The following is a 10,666-nucleotide window of genomic DNA, read 5'->3' as shown; positions in this document are numbered from 1 at the left end:
AAAAGGCCAAAAGGATGTGGACATATTTATGAATATTAGTAGGTGTAGATATTCATATAAATTATCTATCAGACAGACTTATTTCTGCTGCATATGTTGTATTTTCTAGGCATATAAATTTCTAGGTAATTATGAGGATTATAACATCATGATATAGGTGTGTAACTGTTTTTTGATTTGCCTTCTTTCTCTTTTATATTAATAAATAATTAAAAAAAAAATTATATGTTTTTCACAATAACTAAAATTTAAAAAAATTTGCACATTTTATTTAAAGCATACCTAAAAGGTAGTACTGTCCGGTTCTTCTTTCATACAGCTGTTTCATGTCATATTTTACTTTAGAGTTATTAAATATGAATTGGTCATGGACACATCCTGGATACCTTGCATTGATATTTATGATGCGGCACTCAACATCCACAATCTGTAAAAAATATTTTAAAATTATTAACTTACTTGAAACTAAAAAGGATATTTAGAAATTTTATTAATTAAAATATGTATTTATTAATATTTCTCTTTTTTGTCGAGCAACTGTTAACAATCTCGTTTGATCCATATTTGATGTTTGATGTTGTTCCTCGCTCGTATTTAGAAAATTGTCTGTCATTTGCTCCATTGGAGTTCTGAAATATACAAATTATATTATTCTCTTAAAAACTGTTGACCCAAATTTGTAGGGCAAATTGTATGTGAAAATGCACATTGCAGGATCAATGATTAATAAAGAACCATTATTATAAGATATAATTTTATAATATTACAAAACATTAATGTTCTCAGTAATAATAATTTATGGGAACTTAAATATTATTTAGGGTATATATTTACAATACTCACCTATAATGATGCATAATATTATAAAGCGTTGCGCAGGCATATATGAGTTGAGATGCTTTTTCGGGACTGTAATGAAGTACCCGGTCAATGCCCAAGCTGCGAAATGTGCCTTTTAGGTACCCATTGGCCCTTTCCACACAGTTTCTTACTTGACAATGCCAGTTCGTGTACTTCTCTGCAGAACTATTTGGTGCAGCTTCCAAAACCGGAGTCATCATCCAAGGCTCTAGTGCATAGCCTGAGTCCCCTATAAAATATTAACTTTATTATTTAAAGATGTCAATTAATTCCTATTTATTATGCTTTTTCAGATTTTCGCAAAGATTTTAATAAAATGTATTGAAAGAAATATATGCTCTAAATAAATAAAAAGGCCATGTAAAGGATGTGGATATGTTTGTGTATTGTTGTAATGCTCCAATAAATATTTATGAATATTAGTAGGTGTAGATATTCATAAAAATAATTTATCAGACAGACTTATTTCTGCTGCATATGTTGTATTTTCTAGGCATATAAATTTCTAGGTAATTATGAGGATTATAATATCATGATATAGGTGTGTAACTGTTTTTTGATTTGCCTTCTTTCTCTTTTATATTAATAAATAATTAAAAAAATTATATGTTTTTTAACAATAATAAAATTTTGAAAGTTTGCACATTTTATTTAAAACATACCTAAAAGGTAGTACTGTCCGATTCTACTTTCATATAGCCGTTTCATTTCATATTTTACTTTAGAATTATTAAATATGAATTGGTCATGGACACGTCCTGGGTACCTTGCATTGATATTTATGATGCGGCACTCAACATCCACAATCTGTAAAACATATTTTAAAATTATTAACATACTTGATTGTTTAAGTTTTTGATAAACTCTAGATTTAAATAATTTGTCTTTACCAGTTGAACATTTATTGTGGATCTCCCTTTCCTATTTTTGTATTGCACCCCATGTGGGAATGGTGGGGGAAATATATCAACATGGGTGCAGTCAATGGCTCCAAGAATATCAGGCAAACCATGCTTTGCTAGAAAGCTTCTAGCCACAATTTGCCTGGCAGAGTCTGTTCCCGGGAATAATATCCACTTTGGCATTAGTCTAAAATGAAATTAAAAATAATTAAAGTACCATTGAATATCTTTGCTATGTGCTAATACTGAAGTACTAAGTACTGGCTCATAATTTAATTATTAAAGTAAGTATGTATCTATTTGATGAGGGGACGCCTGCCATTGCCAGACGGGTGGTCAGTCCTATGTAAGGACCATTCCCCCTATTCCCCATGTTTGAGACACAGGTTTTACTGGTGTCCCGGCAGCGTCCCCCCTGAAACCTACCAGTCTGTGTGGTGAACCTAACAATATCCCCTAAGGTGAGGTTTGCTAGGTCTTCTTCACTTATTCTATCCTTACCTTGTAGTTCCCATCTTACCAACACGTACGAGGGGCACTCAGCTATAAAGTGAAAACTAGTTACCACCTCACTGCACTCACTGAACACACACTGAACAGGATGGATCTTCTACAATTCTAATGAGAATTATTAGGAAGTAAGTATATATACTCACATTCTGACAATAGCTCCAGTAACTTGGGTCAGGTATTTGCTGACTGTTGTTTGAGCAACAGCCATCCCATGGTCTTGGCCTGTCCCCCGCTGATAACTACCGTCCGCTAAGAGCCTTAAAGATGTGAGAACCTAGACAAAAAGTGATTAGCCATGCTTTTTTTAAACCTACGTTCACATAGATGATGTCTTTGTGCAAGGTGATTTTACGTACTTAATAACAACTTACTTTTATGTGCACTGGTAGTCCATCGACAGCATTTAGTGGTTTTAGTGCCTCATTAAGCTCCTCGCACAAGTACAGCACACAATTTTTACCCATCCGAAACAAGTGTTGGAACTCTGTATCGGGAAATTCGAACGGATTACTGGCGTCACGTATAGATCGCCGGTGTAATTTTCGTTCAGATTTCTCCATTTCACTTGAATAATAAGAGCCCCAGAAAGCACGAGACATGTTTTTTTCGACTTTAATTCGTTAACAGAATTTTAAACCCACGTCTAAGGACGGGGATAAAATTGTCTCTTTCAAATGTCAAAAAAGGATAGTCTTTCCCCTTTCATTTCTTCCCATGCTATGGGCGGGGGATATATATCCACGAGAAATGTCAAACGGGGATAAATTTATCCTCTCCCCTGTTGCCGTGCTCTGGCAAGGGGAAAAGATAATTATATCCCTCGATAGAGGATATAATCGGGGGATATAATTTATATCTCCTGCCCGTGCTAGCCCTGCTGCGAACTTTAAAGAGAAAAAAAAAAGAATGGTAAATAATTAGGATTTATGATGAAAAAGGGTGGGGGTGAGAAGGGAGGAACTTATATAAAACTGGTTTAAAACCAGGTTAGGTACCTGCCTCTATAAAAAATTAAAAGAATGTCTAATAGACTATCTAATTAGGTACACCTACTAACTGCTGTTGATAAGTCCTGAGCATTGTAAGTATATTACTTATCAAATAAAATAGGAATATGTTTAACCATTATAACAACATTTCAGTTAGGTATAAGTACCTAAACGCATTAAAAAGTGTAACTAGGTAGGTAGGTGGGTATAAAGTTTCATTCCTTTATTACCATGGTACGTTTCAAAACGAATATATTATTCTCGGCTCATATACCTAAATAAGACACTTTTACACAAATAACTGATATATGAGGTCAATAATAAAAGAGTTTATACTGTAAAAATAAGACAATAATAATGTTTCATTCATGTATTTCCATGCTACGTTTTAAAACGAGTACTCTCGGATCTGAACTACACACAGGTTCGCGCGGCAGCTGCCGACCGTCGGGGTCGACTTGTTGTGGCAATCTACATCGCGTGCTCTCTCGCTCTGCCCGCCGCGAACGAAAGGGACGCAACGACACCCGCCGGCCGCTATCGTCAATCGTGCAGTTCGCGTCGGGCACAAATCGGCTCCCAAGTTAGTAGGCCGCGACACCCGGTCGGAATGGACGCAAAGTTTGACGTCAGAATGATAACACTGGATCCAAACGCGATCAGAGAGCTACTAAAAATGTATAGAAACTCACCATGCCTCTGGGACCAAACTGATTTGCTCTACTGCAACAAAGACGCAAGGAAAGAAGCGTACGAAGCGATATTAAAAAAAATGAAAACGTATCACGAAGACATAACAATGGACATTTGTAAAAGGAAGCTAGAGAACATGAGAGCTACGTACAAGCGGGAAGTAAGGAGGGTAGGTATACTTTTTCTTAACAGTACCTATTTGTTTTTTTTTCTAACCAACTGTGTTTAGTACAATTGTTGGTTTTGTTATATCAAAATGTGCCCGTTTAGAAAACGGTGACATTTTGTTGCAATTTTTAATGAATAATTTGAATAAGTCTTGTTGACAAGATGTGACGTTTATTGAAACTATACCAATGACGGTTTTTATGGCGACAGATTGTTGACTATTTGAAATAAACACGCGTGAGCGGCGCGGCGGTGACACGGCGAGCAATTTTTTTGTCGCGCGACCAACTTCTACTATTTCGATGATATAGGTCTCAGGTTCATTATCTTTGAAGTTGTGGACATTTTAAAATGTACAAGTGTAAGCTAAGATGTTTTAATTTGATTGTTATAAAAAAACTACTAACGATGTTGCTTTTCCCGCGAAAATATCTAGATACGTGAGATATATTTAAAAATGTAGTATCTTCTTTGACAGATGATGGCGGCAACTCAAAGAGGCGATAGCTACCGCACCACGCTATGGTACTTCGATCTATTTTCGTTCATTGATGGTGGAACCGTTGTTACCGAAGGCCCCAGGACATCAAGGGATGAAAACGCGGAGGAGACAGACAATGACGAAAACCAACCAGACAACGACAATGATGTGAGATTAATTTTTTTGGTAAAATTATCTTTAAATTAATCAAAAAGGATTTAGAGAAAGTAGCACTTGATGCACGTTTAACCAAGCGTACTTATGTACGGTTCTCGAGTATTTGTAGATTATATGTATTATTTTTGTTCATGATGCCATGATAATACTTTGGCGGCTTTACCTTTGGCCTTATCGCTTAGTAGTGACAAGGATGTCAAATAATATACCTACGCTGTTTTTTTTTCTATTTTCTGTCATTTTTGTGTTGTATTTAATATTTATGATCTAAAGAAATAAATATAGTTATCAATAATAATACAATTTTAGGATTCGCACGCTGAAGGTGATTATCCTCCATATTACGCCGAGTATTTAGAAGAGGAACCGAAACCAAAAAAGACAAGAAAATCAGACTATCTATCGAAAAGAGTTAAGGAAGAAGATACAAATCCAAGTATATCCGGTGTTTTTTTAACCGGGCCCGACTCTGAAGAACCGATTATGTACAATGAGATCAATGAAGCTGTGGCGTTTGGCAAAGCGGTCGGGCTCCAACTTAAAGAATTGGACGGTCTACAAAGGGTTATAGCAGAGAAATTAATCTCCGATACAATCTTCCACGCTAGGTTAAACAAATTGACAACCAATTCTACGATACAATTAAATTCTGACTTCAATAATCTTTAGCTTAAAATAAAATAGGTACTGTTAATACCTACATTGTTTTATTTGATTGCTTAATTAACAAGTAGTTGCTTGCTTAATTTTGAAATCCAAAATTCCTACACAGCACAGCACAGCACAGCAGATTGTTTTTATGTGGAAATATACTTACTTAAGAAAAATAATAAAGTTCACTTCAAATTATTTATTAAGTTCGCCAGTTCCAATTATTGTAATAAACTGAGAAACCTACCTACCTTACCTTTCGTGTTAGTTTTACTCTTCGAGTTAAAAAGATTTTGTATACATCATCAGTCAGTTTTAATTAAATTAGTCTTTTGTACTGACCACCCGTCGGCATTTGCCTACGATGCGGTCGTAACCCGTCGCATTGTACGCAAGTTACTAGGAACACAGAGGTAGCGAGGAGGCCATACTCTACACTCCGATGCCAAATTCGTTGATCTCCTTTGCTCGGTTATATTGTACCTTACCTTCATGGACATAAAGTTTACACTGTACTACTAAGAGACCTTTATATACTGGTTTTTATACTGTATAATATGTACTGTAAGCAACCCTACGTCAGTCTTTATCCCACCACTTAAAAATATATTATTATGATTAAATTTGAGCAAATAGTGCAGACACACTTAGACAATATTCGTGTACTAGACAGTTCTACTTGATCATAATATTTCGAAGGATAGGTAGCCCAGCTGTTTTTGGTTAAATAAAAATTGATTCTGTGAAACACGATAATATACTTACATGAATAACGGATGAGTGACAACGATGCAGGCTAGGTCCAATAATAATCTGTGATTGAAACAACGATGAATAATTATGTTAATAAATATCATTAAAACAATTTAAAAAAAAAAATCTGCGAGATATCTCAGAATTTAGATAAAATTATTATTTTGCACTGTAACTTAATGAAAAATACTCGTTCCAGCTCAAATCCAAGTTTAATCAAGATATTAAGAGATAATTAAATCAGAAACTGTTAGAGTTACAACTGAACAGACCTATAACCCAGACATTGGTTAGAAATTAGTATTCATACACCAATCAGTTTGCTATTGTCTAGGTACTAGTTACCAATAATAAATAAACAATAAATTAAGTAGGTACAAATTACAACGCACGTACGCTACATGAAACCGGGGCCATCTTATTTATGTGTGCGTTTCATTCAAAATGCAAAAAAACATCTACGACAAGTTTACATCCATACTTTACAACTATTTTCCAAAAAAAAAACTGTATTGTTTTGTCCATTTAAAGAAAAACGAACAGGCACATATACCATGGTTGTTTTTAGCGCCATAAATATAAGCTTCTGTGAAAAGTTCGCGTTCGTTCCAACTTGACTTAGCGGCCATTATTTATTTAATTAATCGTCAGTAAGCGCAATATTTTTAGGCACTTATTGGATTTCTTACTTGCTGACCAATTTAAAATTTTCTCGTGTGCGCTTAGCTTAATTGATTCGCCGCTTGTTGCCAAGAGTCGAACAGTATGTACCTACGTATTCGCGGTCCGTGGCCTCTAGAACCTTGTCCATCTCTTTCATTCTCCCTCCTCTCATTCCTTGTTTGTCCTCGCAGTGAGCCGCCACGCGGTCTCAGATGCGACCGCAACCTGTTGTATTGAACGCAAGTTACTGGGAATACAGAGGCAGCTAAGAGTTTCATGCATTCCACTACGAGCTGTGAAGTCTGAAATCGAAACGAGGGAGGGCCTTGGTTATAATCAAATACAAAGGGAGGATCTCTGCGCTTGGAGTGACGTGTTGAATGAAAATTGCGCGCCCCACTCCAAAAGTTTCCATAAATTAAATAGGTATTTAACAAAATAGATGTTAGAATAAATTACAAAAAATTATGTTGGTAATTTCATTAGTTGTTGAAAACTGGTCGTTTACTGATTTAGTCCCTTATTTATGATTGCGTTTAACTATGCAACCTTATTATAATAGGCTGCGAGCTTGGAATATTTTAGTTGTATTTTGGGCTGAATGAACCATTATCTTTTGAGCCGTGTAAAAAATGTAAATGGCGAGAGATAAATAATTTTTAAAAGGGCTAGAAACCAGAATTGTTATACCACTGTGTGACAAAAATGTCCAAAATTAAAGAAAATTGTGTATGAGATTAAACATAGTTTGTAAATAATTAATTAATGTAAGCATTATGTAAAAAAAAAAATCATGAGTCTCAACAAATATCTGTATTCGAACTCTATGTGGCATCGTAACGATCCGATCCGTGTTTCAAATGAGGTATAGCGTATACCTTATATAGTAGTCTACAAGGAATACACTTATTACATACAGTTATTTTTTAAGGTTTAAGGACGTTAAATGAAGGAGAATTTGAAAAATGAACCTGAACATACACCGACGCGCGCACGTCGAGAGACTTGAAATAATCACAGATTGCAATATATCAGACAGACACGATAGACAGATGATAAAAAATTTCGAAAGTACAATCGTAGATATGCAAAATAATGCATTGTTTATAGGTACGTTCTTAGACGTTCCTCGATACTGAATACTATTTTTGTATGAATTCCGCGTAGCGTTTGACTTTTGGAGTTGGAATCGAGGACCGGATATTGTTTGCATAATAAATAACCTCGCCCGACAAGATTGCCTTGTGTGTCGTGACAACACTAGTGACGTCGTGTGTCTGGGGAGTTGCGCAGTGCGCGCTGCTCACCCGGGCATCATAACCAGTATACAGCTTGCCGACACATTCCTATCGAGAGAACATACCACTGAACAAATCTCAACATTGAACATAAAACTTTATATCCATGAAAATTAGGTTGATTTTAACATTAGCAGTTTTTCTGTTAACACATGGAATTACACACATGCGCAAATGTATTGAAACGAGGGCAACGTCAGAACAATGTCTATTCGTGGCAATTTATCGCCTCCTATTTCTGAGCTCCTAGTAACAATGCCCGCTAAGCCGTGGCACGCGGTACTTTTCTCCCGTAAAAAACACGTGCAAGAAAGTTAAGCGAGCGCGTGTAGAGTACGAGATTGGTTGGATGTATTTATTGTTTGTTGGTTGGGCATTTTTTTAATTATTGCAATTTTAAAATATTGAAAAATGTTTCCAGCTTATGAACAGAATACATAGGAAGGTTTTGTGTTCTGTCTGTTTCCACGAGAATTTTAAAATTTTGCGAAGACCAAAGTTAATTTCTCGATATAATAATTTAAAGAGTAAACTTACTACAAATACATTACGTTAAAGAATCAAAATCTGTAATTTTTTTTACAAATTTCGATATAATATCTTTTATACCCCTTTATTTTCCATAAATCCTCAAACATCTATTTCATTTTCTCATTTTAACCGTAAGTTTAAGATACAAAGGGATATATTTTGAGAAATATCGGCTAAGATGTGTAAATCTGAGATGGACTTTTTTACGAACTGCAGTGATCTGATGGATTTTAAAAACCCCTTTCTAAGTGAATTTTTACCTAACTATTTCTACTAGCCGTACCACCTGTTTTAGTTATTATTAAAATGAGATTGGAGGAGGCCTCGGCGGTTTAGGCTGTGTTTATAAAAAAGGTGTTAAAATAAACGTCGCGAGGTTCCGTTGCATTCCGTTGGCTGAATTCCATAAAAAAGTCAGAATTGGGTCCTGATTGCTCAGACTCGGAAGTCAGAACTAGTAACTATTTAATAATTGAGAAGCTAAAGGCATATTCTAAACCAAAAACCACGCTCGGGATACACTTTCTATAAACCCATATGTAAGTTGCTAACTGTTTTTTGCTGAAATTTCAGAACGAACCCACTTGAGGACTAACCAAACAAGCAAATCGCCGACCAAAATCCAATGAATGACCTAACCGCAAAGAATGCCAAGACGCTCTAAAATGATCCTTAAGCATCAGATAGAATAGGAGCGCATAAGATTACAAAATATTACACAAATTCCTCCCGTACTTTATAATAATTTACTTCAATTTTCAAGTAGCACATCGCTACTTTCGATCATTAAAGTCACTTTGGCAGTGACAGCTCTTTAAAATATTCTTATTAAACTAATTTGACACTTATTGTAATCCGAGAAGGTAGCATTTTGAATAAGCAAATAATCTATTTACGGCATTCTGGTTCGGTCGTTTGGAATCATTTTATCGATAGCGCGAGTGAGATAGGGCGTTTATAAGCATAAGGCTGCGACTACATTAGACTACGAACGGAGAGCGATATCAAAAAAATATGTTAGCCACAGTTTTTGTTGAACTAATATGAGAAAAAATCAGAAAATATCTATCTATCAAATACTTTACACAATATAATTTAGCTATGTTGTATAGTTTAAATATGCAGTTAATTTTTTTAAGAATTAAAAGCAAAAAGCTTGCTTTCATTTCACTCCAATTTTGCTGGTGCGTTGATGCAGCCCAAGGCAAAGTGCATATTGTTGGATGAGTTCGAAATCGTAGTATCGCATATTACTATTTTTTTCATTGCTAGTAAATCAGTGTTAATTTCATTGATCACTAGATACTCCTAGGTACTTCATATTTATTCCTCCTGGTCATTTGCTACCACATTGACGCTTTCTGGCAATTGTCTTCTAGGTACTTCACTGACTGACATGAGAGGTAAAGCATTAGAACTGCTGTTTCTGTGTCACAAATAAATTTGCTGTTCTGCCGCTAATCGCGCCGCTGTCTAATGTAGTCTAAGTCTTAGAATGGAATGGAACGCGGCGGCCGCTCTGTCTGCTATGAAGTCCTAGTAGCTGAGATCGCTTGCGTGTCGGCCAAGGCGGCGCGGTGGTCGGTGGCGCAGCATTCACCCGCGCCACTCCGCCACCCGCGCCACTCCCATAACCGTAATACGATCGTAATAAACCCACGTTTGACTGTAATGCCAACAGCGCGTGCTGTAAAACAGCTATAATCATTTATTTATAACTACCTACCAAGTATTATTGCTTCCTCTCATAATATTGATTAATCGTTTTCCGCTTCGATTATAATAAATTATTCTGAATATATAGTGAATCCCGTCATACCTATTTAAAAAGGGCAAGGCCTGCATACCTACAGGTGGAACTATAAATTAGATACCAAGCAGTTTACATAAGAAGTTAAGACGTTTTTTAATGAATTTTAATGGTAAAATAAGGTGACACATTTCATACAAATGGTCTTATTAGTAGATAATAATTTAAAAAAAAAA

At 35.6% G+C, this 10,666-nt stretch overlaps 2 protein-coding genes across 2 annotated transcripts; one reads left to right on the top strand and one right to left on the bottom strand.

Annotated features, from left to right (window-relative positions):
- Window positions 1–502: 502 nt before the first annotated feature.
- On the bottom strand, window positions 503–2,875 carry LOC120624801 (putative nuclease HARBI1; the record flags this gene model as incomplete). The annotated part of the gene is made up of 6 exons (XM_039891547.1): window positions 2,648–2,875; window positions 2,420–2,550; window positions 1,752–1,950; window positions 1,524–1,668; window positions 844–1,090; window positions 503–629 (listed from the first exon to the last, which is right to left on the bottom strand). Coding segments are annotated over exons 1-6 (1,077 nt in total), but the record flags the coding sequence as incomplete, so codon positions are not given.
- Window positions 2,876–3,831: 956 nt separating this feature from the next.
- Window positions 3,832–5,480, top strand: LOC120624520. Its single transcript, XM_039891117.1, has 3 exons — window positions 3,832–4,127; window positions 4,605–4,775; window positions 5,094–5,480. Exons 1-3 carry the CDS (start codon window positions 3,876–3,878, stop codon window positions 5,451–5,453), a joined length of 783 nt encoding a protein of 260 aa, XP_039747051.1. The 5' UTR covers window positions 3,832–3,875; the 3' UTR covers window positions 5,454–5,480.
- The last annotated feature ends 5,186 nt before the right edge of the window (window positions 5,481–10,666 follow it).

The sequence above is a fragment of the Pararge aegeria genome, chromosome 6 (assembly GCF_905163445.1).
Source record: "Pararge aegeria chromosome 6, ilParAegt1.1, whole genome shotgun sequence".
In the NCBI taxonomy this organism is placed as follows: domain Eukaryota; kingdom Metazoa; phylum Arthropoda; class Insecta; order Lepidoptera; family Nymphalidae; genus Pararge; species Pararge aegeria.
The sequence above is the reverse complement of the archived record's forward strand: the minus strand, read 5'-3'. Positions and strand labels throughout refer to the sequence as shown.

Coding starts and splice junctions, on each gene's coding strand:
- LOC120624520 (XM_039891117.1), top strand. CDS start 3,876: ATGGACGCAAAGTTTGACGTCAGAATGATAACACTGGATCCAAACGCG. Junction 4,128..4,604: donor ACAAGCGGGAAGTAAGGAGG/GTAGGTATACTT, acceptor CTTCTTTGACAG/ATGATGGCGGCAACTCAAAG. Junction 4,776..5,093: donor AACCAGACAACGACAATGAT/GTGAGATTAATT, acceptor ATACAATTTTAG/GATTCGCACGCTGAAGGTGA.